The sequence below is a fragment of the Dermacentor andersoni genome, chromosome 5 (assembly GCF_023375885.2).
Source record: "Dermacentor andersoni chromosome 5, qqDerAnde1_hic_scaffold, whole genome shotgun sequence".
Lineage (NCBI taxonomy): Eukaryota > Metazoa > Arthropoda > Arachnida > Ixodida > Ixodidae > Dermacentor > Dermacentor andersoni.
Genome location: NC_092818.1, coordinates 141,753,306 through 141,766,677, shown reverse-complemented (window position 1 = coordinate 141,766,677; position 13,372 = coordinate 141,753,306). Strand labels below are relative to the sequence as shown.

The 13,372-nt window shown below is 44.3% G+C and overlaps 1 protein-coding gene across 1 annotated transcript in view; it reads right to left on the bottom strand.

The window, feature by feature from the left end:
- Window positions 1–13,372, bottom strand: part of Myo95E (Myosin 95E) — a 176,421-nt gene that overhangs the window by 30,194 nt on the left and 132,855 nt on the right. Inside the window, exons 4-19 of the mRNA XM_055071074.2 lie at window positions 11,851–11,966; window positions 8,957–9,051; window positions 8,247–8,351; window positions 6,702–6,748; window positions 6,554–6,617; window positions 6,147–6,160; window positions 5,555–5,639; window positions 4,602–4,708; window positions 4,069–4,216; window positions 3,065–3,183; window positions 2,270–2,356; window positions 2,126–2,191; window positions 1,481–1,585; window positions 1,333–1,395; window positions 488–685; window positions 274–388 (exon numbers count right to left, since the gene is read on the bottom strand). Coding sequence (XP_054927049.1) covers window positions 274–388; window positions 488–685; window positions 1,333–1,395; window positions 1,481–1,585; window positions 2,126–2,191; window positions 2,270–2,356; window positions 3,065–3,183; window positions 4,069–4,216; window positions 4,602–4,708; window positions 5,555–5,639; window positions 6,147–6,160; window positions 6,554–6,617; window positions 6,702–6,748; window positions 8,247–8,351; window positions 8,957–9,051; window positions 11,851–11,966 — 1,534 coding nt within the window. The remainder of the gene's footprint in view (window positions 1–273; window positions 389–487; window positions 686–1,332; window positions 1,396–1,480; window positions 1,586–2,125; window positions 2,192–2,269; window positions 2,357–3,064; window positions 3,184–4,068; window positions 4,217–4,601; window positions 4,709–5,554; window positions 5,640–6,146; window positions 6,161–6,553; window positions 6,618–6,701; window positions 6,749–8,246; window positions 8,352–8,956; window positions 9,052–11,850; window positions 11,967–13,372) is intronic.

Genomic DNA, 13,372 nt, shown 5'->3' with positions numbered 1-13,372 from the left:
TGCAGAAATGAAAAGCAAAGCACGTCAAAGAAATTGTTGTGCAAGAACAAGCTACTGAAACATTAGCTGCCGCGCATATTTAGGCATCAGCGTCAGGCGCCGAAAATGTCCTAAGTTTATGAGGCAGGTATCTTTAGATACTCCTTTTGTTCTCGACTGCTTCATAATGATCACTATGCTATGTCATTTTTTTTTTCAAGACGAAAATAATTGAAGACAGCAAACTCAATAATAACTGCGATCAGGTAGAATGCATCTACGCAATAAGCTTACCTTCAGGAAACAGAACCTTCATCAGGGGATGATCGCAACTGTACATGGCTTGAGACAGGTCACGGTAGAGATGATCATTGTTTTTATCAATAAAACCAACAACAGAATAGGTAACCTAAAACAGAATGGAACGATGCACGTTTCAGTCAAAAGAGCGAAAAGTTGCTCGCGAAGTTCCTTAGGGAAACGCTCTGAGATAGAAGGCACCACTCACAGCACCGGCGTAATGCCTAAGACGGAAGCACTGTGGCGGCAGCGAGACGTCGGTCCCCGTGAGGTTTTTGCATCCCTTGCTCTCGAAGTAGGGGCTGTCCTGGCACACCTTGGTCAGCTTGTACAGAAAGCTCTCGTCAGTGGCGGGCCCCGGCCGAAGGCACTCTTCATCCAGCATCGCCAGGATGCCGTGGTTATTCTGCCGCGAACGAAGCAAAGAGCAGGACGTTGACGTTTCCTGCCATTGTTGCTCAGCCGTGTTAGGCTGGGAGACTTTTGTGACCCGTAAGTAGCTACTTCCTGTCCATTATTGGCTGATTAAAGCAGAAGACTCAAGCACATCTACTACCGGAACCGAAATCGGTGTCTGATTCTATCTAATAAGGAAACATCAATAAGTTATCAGGGCCGCCTTTCATACGAAGAGAAAGAACGGGTTCCCGACACTGCTCGTACGCGTTCGGGTGGGAACTACTATGACCCGGAAGTAGCCCCTTCCTCTCCACTCTAGTCTGATTAAAGCGGAAGACTGAATCACATCTCTCTGTCACCGGAACCGAAAGCAGTGCCAGATTCGTATCAAGAACCGTTACTAAATTAGCAGTGGTAGTTTCTGCAGAGAAGAAAAGAAAAGGAGTCACTGACACTGCCTACACGCTTGCCGTGAACCCCGTTAAAGTGCAATGACCAATACAATATTTCCGCACGTGCATAAAACAGAAAACGAGAGTTGTTTCAGGTTCCTATAGCGAGCAGGTATCGCAGCAATAGAGACCACCGTTCACAGAGTGAAACATCGTAAAACGTTCACGGAAAGGGGCTGCGAGGCAGTACTGGCGGACGTACCTTTTCAATGAGGTCACAAATTATTGCATTATTAAAGTAGTCTATGTGCTCCCATTGAATACCCTGCAATGAAAGACGATGTTCATTAGGAGGCGGAGATGTACGAAAAAGTAGTGGAAGTTCAGAACGGGCACGAGAGCCTACTTACCTCACGCACGTACTCCTCCTGCTCTTGTTTGAGCGTAAGTACTATGAAGAGTTGCTCAAGCTTCTCGTTGCAATAATTTATAACAAACTGTTCAAAACAGTTTTTCTGCATAAGAGAAAGAGAGAGAGAGACTCTTATGAAAACGGGAGAGGTCTGCCTGGCGGTACGCCTAGCGTGATCCTCCAGGTGGATGCTATGATAAATGAAATTGTACCCACAGGACATGCAACAGACAGACAACGCGCACAAAACAACGCCACATACAAGACATGAAGTTAAAGTGGAGTCGAACCTCGTCATAGCGAAGTCGCAGCTCACCCGAAAATACTTTCATTAACCAATATTCGTTATAAGTATGTATTCGTTAGTCGTTGGTGGTGGAGGGGGAGGGGGGGGGGGGAGGTGTGCCATTTTGGCGAAAAACATTTTAGATTTAGTTCGTTCAAACCTATAATTCATTATACCCGTGTTTGTTATTTTGAGATTCGACTGTATTTAATTGGAGGACGCGGGTGGAAAAAATGGCCCCACATGAGAACATGCGAAGTGTCTTACACGAATAATAACGCAGAAGAACAAAAAAGGAGGGGGAGAACGAAAATAACGCCCTTGCGCACAAATAAAAAACAAAGTGTCGCGTGTTACCTCTAGAACTTCAAATCCATAAATGTCCAGGATTCCGAGACATTTTCTTTTCCCGAGGCGCTTCGCCTGGAGAACAAACGTGCAGGCTGGATGTTTAGCTTGCTCCAAAAGCGATGATCTGGTATATGAAAGGCTGGCACTTACCCGTATGCTATCATTTATTCGGCTTACTAACCACGTGAATAGGCGGCTGTACAAAGCTTTGCATAAGGCATTCTTGGAATATGTGGCCTGAAAGAAGATACAAAAATGCACACGAAGAATAAATTATCCAGGTTTGCGGCGGCGTGAACGTTTGTTAATAGCGACCGTTGCAACCGGCGCTAAATTGCGCCGCAAAGTAAATACGTGTTTTTTTCTAGTGCAACGGTGTGTTGGTATTATACAATATACTGCTTTCAGTCAACTCATCAACAACAAAGTGTTTATTAAGGTTGCATGCATTACACGAATGCGTCGATTGTCGATTATAAGTTCGCCGACTATTATCCCCGGCGACGTCGCCACGCCCTAAGACCGACATGGTCACGAATTTAGGCGACAGCCAACATCTAGTTCAAGCGATGTCGTAGCTCATAGCACATGCGTCTGCGCGAAGTTTGATTAGTTGTCATCAGCTTCTTGGTCTTCAGTTACCGAGCCGGTAAATCAAGTGACAATAAGGATATTTGCACCATTCGTAGTCCATTCCAACGTGTTATTCTTCCTATTCTCAGGTAACTAGTGCATTGACGTTAACAATAAACCAGCGGTTTCATATAGATAGGTAGGAGGATAAGGACATCTCTCGTGTAGTAAACAAAAACTATGCTCACGCCTTTATCTATCTACTTACGATGAAGTTTCACACAATCTTCAGTAAGCCCGGTTCATCACAGTACAAAATCATCTCGATTAACAATAGGCAAGACGAAAAAGCTAGATAAGGGGTGAGCTCACTTCATTGGCTGAGAGGTCGGTGACGGCCACGTCGTGTCTCGTCTCCACCATCTTCTGGGTCAAGGCAGAATGGAGGAATGCAAAGTCCACCCGGAGCAACTCGCAAATTTCGTACAACTCTGCAAGAGAGAGAAAGAGGGCGTGAGTGAATTCTACTTACATCTGCTAGTCGTTTCAAAAATGAGCAACCGCATCTGTTTGGTTTGTCGACGCCCAAACCGATATACACAGCGTTGCTTCGAGGGAAATTCATCGTTAGCCGATAATGACACCTGCTAGTGTAACCCGCAGCGGAGGCTTGCTAAGTCACTATACTGTGTTACTCTATTAGCGCGGCCTAGGCATAGGTGAAAACGTGAATTATCCGGCTGGTAATCGTCTCTCAATTAAGGGGGTTCCCTCGCGCTGCTGATGCCGGCAAAGATGCAGCGCTCGCTCTGTACCATCGACCTCGTCTGCTCCGTTTTCTATGCCGAGGCAAAGGCCGCGGACGGCTCGGCAACAGAAACACTGGTTCTAGAACCGCGACGTGACCCAAACGAAGTGTGGAGTCCTGAAAACATGGAGTGTTTCGTCACACGTTGACCGGGAGTCACTTCGCTTGGCAACGCTACACATCAACCAAATCTGCTCTTCGGCCCTCACGACGTTGTTTTCACATTTTATCTCCTTCCCTCCACATTTGTTTTCTCAGTCTACCCCACTCTTAGTCCATTTCAACGTGTTGCTCTTCCTATTCACGGGTACCTAGTGTAGTGACGTCAGAAACAGATCAGTCGTTCCATATAGATTAATAAATTCGTTCAACAACTTCTGGGACGACGACAACCACCACCGTATAGACGAGAGGATATCAACATCTAAACCAAATTGCTCTAGGTTCTCAATATTGGTCTGTCTTGGCGAACTATCGAGCTGTGATACCCGAAAAGGCTCCTCATGTGCACGTAGATTAATGATCGCGACGGGATAGGAAGACAAGGTATAGAGGCATCATCGCTCACCGTACTCGTTGAGGAGGGCGCAGCCTTCCGTGTCGTCGATGTTCGCCCGCGGTTGAAACTCTACGTTTCCCAACTTGAGCACGACGGCAACCACTTGGAACACGGCGTGCACTTCAGACGGGCTCATCCCCAGCGCCTCCATCGACCTCTGCAACGAGGGAATCGCGTGCGAGCGGGGAATAAGAGAGAGAAAAGGCGGTCACGACATGGCTGCGAGCTGGAACTCCTCGATGCTCGACAAAACGTGCTTGATAAACGCGCCGCCACAGGTCTGAAATATGCTCATTTTAACGCGTTCCGGACTGTGAGAGCTTTAATGTTTTCAATAGCTTAAGTCAACACATTCTTTGGAAAGGGCGCACGGGTGCGCGCCCAACGCTAAAGGCGTGTAGGCGGCCAAACGTTTAACACATCACGTCTAGGCAATACTGCAGCTCGAATTGAAATCTCATTTGATGTTTTCTTTTCTTCTAAGGTTTCTTATAAATTTTAGGGCACCTAGCAACTCAGCATTATTTTCGCAGTATGCTCACCTTGGTCAAAGCAAAATAACTCCTGTCATCCATGCTTTCCAATTGAGAACATCTGCTGTGCTTGAGAATGGAATAGTTTTCAGTGTTCCTTTGCAGCTTAAGGCTTTCTAGAAGCAATAAAAAAAGAAGAGAGGAGGGCGTGTGTAGATGAGGTCCACCTACGAAGAAACAAGCTACTTGCCTTTGACGGCTATATATGTGACAAAAAAAAGGTCGTTCACAGTTTTTTTTTCGCACAGCGATATGCGCATATGTAAAGTTAACTGGCTGCTTTTCGGACTTTATCGCCTTATGCGTTATTGATATTGCCGCTCGTCACCCCAAGATCACGAAAGATTACTTCACAGGAATGTGATTCTAAGAATTGTTTTCACTGAAGCGAATTTGCTAACCCTCCATGTTTCGGTCGTCGCCCTAAATTTTCTATTTAGTGCAGCCGTTCAAAAAACGAACCACCATCAAAGCTACTGCATGGCTATCAGCCCTATGGGTTACGATACTACTTAGAAGATGACAAAGCGACAAAGTACATAAGTTAAAACGGATGGCTTGGCTAAACGGCATTAGCTAAATGAATGGCCCAAGTTCTGTATGGTGAGGTGGTTGCACACCCTTCGAAACACGACGCAAACAGCACTTCGCTGTGTTCTCTTTTTGGCTGTATGCGATGTCGGAAAGTACAGCATGCCAGCCGTACGACAGCCGCGCAGCGTACAGTACGAGTAGCATCTGCAAGAATTAAGAAAGACATCTTTCCCATTTGGGCACTACATATGCAGTCGGAGTTCCACTTAAATTTTGTGATATGCACTGGCTCAATCCATCCATTTCCATAATGTATTATCACGACGCAGAGCTGCCGTCTCGTTACCCAGTCTTTCAACGTGCGGCAAAATCTTATGGATCCAAAATCAATCTAATAGAGTCGTTACCAGAGACAATAATATACTTACTCAAGAGGTGAACTTCAGCTCCGCTCAGCAACTGATAGAAAAAATGGAAGTTGCGCTCTCCCTGGGTGTGGCTGATTACCCTAGACTGTCACCAAGGAGGAGAGATAAGAAAAGTGATTTTGAGCATAAACACATCTTTCATTATTCAAATTTTTTAATAACAACTAAAACAAACTAATAGGAGATATAATCATAACAAGAAAAGTAAGAGGTCAATAAACTTAAGTCGTGTTTTCTGGAGGACGTGCAATAAGGGGCTCCAATATTTCACTGCGCGCGTAGTACGCGAATGAGTTTCTGCATTTATATTTCCTGAACGCTTCTGAAAAACACTGGCAACGTTCCTGCTGGAGCCGTTACTCATTGTACAGCACCAACTGCCAAAGCTGTTTGATTTGCAGAAGGAAAACAAGACGCAGACCTCCCCATAGCGCATGGTGTAGGACGGTTACGTTTCTCTGCTATGGCTGAAATAAACACTTTTTTTCCAGCATCTCATCTCTTTTATCTGTACTACGGTTCTCACTTATTTTCATTCTCACAAATAGATAGTTGTTCAAGACTGTAACAGAGCAAGAATAGCATATCTCACCTTTTCCAGCAAATCTGCAAAAGACCCCAAACCAGAGTGTTAGTTGCATGACGAGGTGCATCAAGCCTTCTAACCTTTCTAAATTTTATGTCTACAGCATCTATATAACATACCTAACCTTTATTTGCGCACTGATACAATATTGTTTCAGTAACGCTGCTTGAAACAAAGTTGAACAATGACGTTCGAGGAATGTCATAGAGCAACGGTATTGTTCATGCCTCTGTAGCTTTCTCTCCTTGGTTTGTGCTCATAGTTCACAATACGCTAACTCATTAAGCTTTTATTTTATTTTTAAAGGTGCCAGCCATTTGTGATAGTGGGCCAACAGCAACCAAAAATCATGTGCAGCGCAACAGGCTATGCGTCTTTGAGCATATCGATAAAGACGTGTAACGTTTACGCACAATTTGTAATCACTCCGCCGACCGGATCCCCTTTGAAGTCGAATTCTATATCCATGTATTTGCCCTGTAACGAGAAAGGAACATTCACAGTCACTGGATTCACAATGGAGCAAGCGAGTGAGTCGATTGGAATTTAATAGTCGCTTACAAATCTTGAGGAGTTGTCGTTCCGATGTGTCTTGGCATTCCCGAAGGCTAAACAAACATAAAACATCGAAACTTCTGTTACGCATCTTTGCTTTGCTTATGGTGAGTTAATCAGGTCGCGCATAAAGCACAATTTCAGCAGGATGATAAAGGGGGCGTGCTGGTTAGATTGTTTTTTGTTCAGCGCGCAAGAAACTTTAGGCAATTTAAAGGAGGGACCGAAGGTGGCGCTGTTCTATCAATTGCCGCGTTGCGTTGACACGTACTGGTTATCAGTTTAACTAGGCCACCAAGCTTGTCAGCTGGCTAGTTGGTTGAGATAAGTAAATATTGATTGCAGTACAGAAAAGTAGCTCAGTACGAGCAACTCTTACTGCTCGCAGAACAAAAAGAGAATACTGTCAATTACGCAAGTACTCTAGGTTCATCGCCGAAGTGTCTGCGTTCAGTATTGACCAGGCGTACAGTAATCGATTATCATTCAAGCCAAATCTACCCTATCGTTTAGTACCGTTATTGTTAAGAAGTCTTTAGTATGGTGTGAAGCAGAAGCCAATTAAAAAGTTCCTGGTCTGCAGCCCTTGCTCTAGCCATCAGGAACCGTAAATGGTCTTTCATCTATAGCGATTCCAAAGCAGCAATTAAGAGCTTTGACAAAGGCTATGTAGCTGGGACTGCGGCTAAAATTATCGACAAGGTCGAAACTATCAAAACTGAAATCCGATGGTTTCCTGCACATATGGGACAAGTGGACGAGACTCGGCCCAACCTCAACGAGGTGACGAACGACCTGGCACGAGGACTTGCTTGCCGTGCCGGTCAGAACCGAACCGACGCCCACTACCATTCCGGGGAGCATAAAGATCACTTACTAACTTACAACGACATCACTAAATATTACTACTTGGGGCGTAGGCAATTCCCACTGCCACACGTAAAATTGAACAGGGCTCAGGCAGTCACGCTACGTTTACTGCAAACCGGGACGTACCCCACTCCGTATTTCATAAATAAAATTCACCCCGAAAGAGAAATTAGGAAAGAATGTAACGTGTGCGATGGCATCATTGACATCAGACACATGCTGGCGGGCTGTCCCGCGACTCTCGCCGACCCCGAAGAAAAATGGCTTTACTGGCACAAGTTGATAACAAGCTCTTCATATAAAGATCAGCTACGGGCTGTCCAGAGGGTCCACGATGACGCCATAAGGCTCGGACTGGCGGTGCCGACGTGGACGCGGCCCGCCTCGGTCTGAAAAGACCGGGCTTCAGGACACTAATAAAGTTTTGTGAATGAATGAATGCGGCCCTTCACATCTGACATGGGTCATCACCAATGAAACGCTATAATCAGGAGCCTTCCCTGAGTTTGCCCTAGTCTCTGTCTGACCTTTGCGAAATCACACACAAAACATACCCAGCGCCAGCTGTAGGTGTAAGTCAATGATGCACACATAACTTCTATGTTTAGCAAAGGCCTTCTGTCACCGCATCACGTTAAGTGCAAAGCTGAGAGACCAAGCGTATAATTCCATCCCTCTCACCTTCGAGGACGGGCGTGCTTCTCAAGATGTGCTCTTTGATGGCGCCCACCTCTTCGTCCCTGCCAGACACGGCCGCCACGTACTGCATGACTAGTTTGCTTGCCTCTGCACAGCGCCAAGTTTAGCGTTGGTCTCACAATATCATATATAAAGGGAATTGCATGAAACACTTGATCGGGCATCCCCCCCTCCCCCCCTCCCCCCTTTTTGATAGCCATTTCTACTCGCCGGTTATCTCTGTCTCGTATTACAGGGCTTCCCAACGCCACTTTTATCTCCGGGATAACCTCATAATAAGGGAAATATCTCGAAGGACGTGCCGCTACCACGCATTAGGCCTTGAACGGATCAGCAAGGTATATCATAACATGGTTCACGTATTCTTATATCTATAACGGCACAAGGAGCCCACTTAAACGCTACTGATTAGAAAAAGTATAATTGAGTAGTTAATGTGGCTCATGTACGTTATTGTGTGTTAATGAGGTAATGTGTGTGAGGCCTGCGGGGTCGACTGCTGGAATCGCACGGAGGACTGCGCAAGTTTCCGCACTGTTTCAGCAGCGAGTATATAAATTTACGATTATTCGACCTGTGAACCTCTAGTAGACGAACAGGGATAGCCGCGCAAGAATCTATAAACGCCGAAAAAATAACGTGAAGTCACCGTTTAGGAAAGCGAACAGCATGCCAAGAACCAGGACACTTGCCTGTTTTTCCTCCGCCGCTCTCTCCGGTGATGATGACGCACTGGTCTTGATTCCGATCTTTCAAGGACGTGTATGCGTTATCCGCTAGTGCATAGCTGCAAAAAAAAAATTAATGCGCGTAACCTGCAGATGCACGTCAAAAACAAACTGTTATATATATATATATATATATATATATATATATATATACATATATATATATATATATATATATATATATATATATATATATATATATATATATATATATATATATATATATATATATATATATATATATATATATATCTTTATCATCGTGATGTTACCATGAACGCACAATGCGCCAATAGTTTGTGCTGCCTTTCTTGTTCTTTCTGGTTTACTTATTGACGTATCAGAAACCAGACGACCGATTGCTTAAAGAAAGTGGTGGCTCATGTTAATAGATTATTTCTTGCTAGGAAGTGGCTACACATCATGGCTGCGTGCCCTTGAGAATTCGTGTATTTAGTTTTGTCGGTACAGGAGAATCTCGGCGAACACTGCCCAACGTTGACTGATACCTCGCAACACTTTTTTGCAACGGCTTCCTGCAAGAACGTTCAGCTACTGCACATCACGGTTTATTACGTCACTTCCCTGCGCTCGGCAGGAAAAAAAGATATATCACGGAGGAATAAGAAATCCAGCTCCGACCAGTGCTACAACGTGAAGCCAAATAACGACGTCATAAACAATATAACAATTTATTTATTTATTTTATTTGTACATAGGGCAGCCCTGTTGGGTTACTGTAGGAGTTGGCGTGAAAAGCAGTAAAATGACAAATAATACAGGCCACGTGAACAATACAGACGAAATGAAAATAATAACTACCTGTTCAATAGCCGCTAAAGATAAGTTTGAATGCAGAGAACGAGTAGGGCAAGGCAAATAATTCCAATATTCAACTACACGGAGAAAGCAACTGTATTTAAATGTGTCTGTACGGACAAAATAAGGCACGATGTATAGGTGATGGTGACTCCTAGTATTAGATGGTTTAGCAGGAGTTTGATAATTATTTGATGAAATCCGGCAAAAACGAGTTATTGCACTGCAGAAAGGAGGGATTCCTTGCGTCGGCGATCTGAGAGCAGTTGCAAGCCTAGGGATGGAAGCACTGTGGAAGGTGCAAAATTCCTATCGAACATGCGGCATATGAAGCGAATCGCCTTCTTTTGGATGGCCTCAATTTGATTAATGCGCATGGTTTGTGCAGATTCCAGACAGGAGAAGCATATTCTAGTAGGGGCTGGATTTGAGATTTAAAAATCATTAGTTTAGTATCCCCTGGGGCTGTGGTCAACGTGCGGCGCAGATAACCTTTTTCAGTGTCCTTGCGGTTATTGAATCTATGTGTCTGGACCGAGACATACTGGGTGTGAAAACAACACACAGGTATTTATATTCACTAACGCTCTGAACGAGAGTATTATTTATTTTGTAATAAAAAGCGGAAGGCGTCGTTTCATCAGTGAAAGTCATAACGGTGGCTTTACGAATGGTAATTGTCATTTGTCAGGTAGCGCACCAAGAGCTGAAGCTAGAAAGTAATTTTTGAAGCTGTAAATGGATATAATAACAGAAGATGTTCTTATATGATACGCAGTCATCAGAACAGAAACGTAAATTTGAGGTTATGTGACGAGGCAAATCATTTATAAATATCAAGAAAAGCAACGGGCCCAACGTGGAACATTGTGGCTCTCCCGAGGGTACCTCTGCCATCCTGGAATCAGCTCTGTTAAAGGACACATATTGAGATAGATGGGAAAGAAAACTAGAAATCCAGCTGACAAGGCGGGGATTGTTAAGCATGGCGTCAAGTTTTCAATAAATAACTGTATTGAATGCCTTTGAAAAGTCAATGAAGATTGCGCCAATTTAGTTGCCCGCATCGAAGCTAATAGAAATTTCATGCGTAAACTAACTTAGTTTTGTTAATGTGCTGAAACCGCGTATGAAGCCGTGCTGTAGATTAGTTAGCAATTTATGTGATTAAAGGTGTTTCATAATGTGTTTGTAAGAATGTGCTCTAGTATTTTACACGAATGAGAGGTTAAACAAATCGGTCTATAAATGGCTATAATGTGTTCGTCGCCGGTCTTGAATGAAGGAAGAACTTGAGACATTTCCCAGGATGAGGTTACCGTAAAGGATGCCAGGGACTTGAGAAATATGACAGTAAGATAACATAATGAGTACCGTACCAAAAACAAGTTCGGAATGCCGTGACGCCCAACTGACTTTTTAATATCAAGTTTCAATATTAAGTTCAAAACACCTTCTTCGGTAGCGTTAATGTCATCGATGGACATGTCACTACGACCAATAATGGTGTCTGGTTGGATGACGTTGTTGTCACGAGTAAAAATGTTGTCACAACATGCCGCAAGTTACTTTTTTTTTTCTCGCATTCCTTGAACATCTATAGACATAAATTGTCACCCGATCAGAGCGCTACAGATGCGTTCCAACGATACGGTTCACGACGAACATAGAAAAAAACATGGCCCAAGAATTAAGTAGAACGCAAGGAAAGACTGCACCTCTCTAGCACCACCGTTTTATATGAAAGCTTTAAAGTTCCCCATGTAGATTTTTCAGTTATATGTGGTCGTTGCCACGTCAAACAGTATGCAAGACCTTTTGGCATAGCATCATTGCAATTGGGGAGGAGCCTTACAAATTTCTAGCCTCACTGAACTGTATTCAAGTCCTTTCTTGAAACAGCTGCATTTTTTTGTAAATTTAGACAAAGTGGTGGGCAACGTGTGCCAGTAAAACAGAAATGATATTATATTTTGGGTTCCCGGCATAAATTAAAGGTCAAGACCACTCAAAAGCGTGATGTAGAAGCCTATCCTCACATGTGCGGGGGCAGCTCGAACATGCTGCACTTCTCGTAGGCCTGAATCACGTCCGGGCAGTAGAGGGCCAGCTTCTTGTACGGGTTCACAGAGACTACCACGGTGCCGATGTAGGTCTGCAACGAGCAAGAAGCACAAAAGAATAGCCACACCCTTGAATGGGCTACCTGGACAGCAAGTAACACGCACATTCACAAAAAGGCGACCACGTCAAATTTTCGCTAATAAGGCACAACTTCGCCGTCAAAGCGAAGCAGAACTTGTATACTTGCGATAGTCTGACAACGACTCAACATAGGAAAAGAGAAAGTGATATCATGTATTTTCTCGTGAATGTACATACGGAACTGCCTGATCATTAACGTTGAGGATGGGCCAACGATTAAGCATTTGCGGGCTCAGTCTGATGGTCATTAGCAGCAAAAAAAAAACGTTTGTGTATCACCGGTAGTGGTGGAAAACATAAAAAACAAGCGTTAAGAAAAGAGGAGGCGAACGTGCATTGAGAGAGTCAATTCAGAGACAGCGTAACAAAGACGCCTTAAAAGGAACATCCCCTCCGAGCACGTGAGGTCAGGCGGAAGGAAGCGCGGTTGGGTAGTGCATGCGGAAGCGGTAAGAAACGTATCCGGTCTTCGTATGTGCAGTTACTCCACTGTACAGTCAGTTTCCTGAAGCGGAGCTATAGCAAAAGCAAATGCTTTAGCGGCATCGTCATAAAGTAGCCTGACTTCGGTTTCATGGTGCGATAAGCGTCGGTGCAAGATGCAAGCAGGCGCTGAGTGAGGAAAAAAATTACGCCTTTATGTGCACGCTTCTTTTTTTTTTCTACGGCGTCATTCTCCCACTGAGGGCTCTCTTCGCTGTTTTGAAGGGATCACCGCCGAGTTCGACAGACTGAATGCGTAGGTTATTCTATCCAGACTGAAGAGCTTTCTCTTGGCGGCCGTCAAGAAAAAACATAAAATGTTAAGTTCGAAAAAATAGGCTTCAGAATGAGCATCGTGGCAGTTTCAGGCATTGAATACTTTCTGCGTTGCAAATGCCTTCACAACCGCAGGTACCAGTTAGACGTTAGAAAACGCATTTCAGTCTTGCAGTGCGCTAATTTTACTTAGGCAAAAGAAAACATTTATCGCCGCACTGTTGCTTCATCTGGAATGCGCAACATTGAAGAATACTAAGAGCAGTACAGCATAGTGAACGATGAACCTCAGTACAGAACGTCTGAGAACATTTTGTCTACGTCGTAGTGTGACGACACTGACCGAAACACTATACGCTTTGACTTAGAACGGCTTAGTGAAGCGCTTGTCCGCTAGTTTTGGTCAATTGAGCGTGATCAACAGTATAATTTGCACATAAGAACACTTCCACGCGTATGTCGAGGTTAATTCCGGACCTGTTCATTCACGCGGTTTTAAACAACATTGCTACTCAAGGACAGAGTTCCCCATGTCGCGAAGGACACCACGTTTCATACTCTTCCTCTTGTTTACAACACACGCTCGAACACACGGTT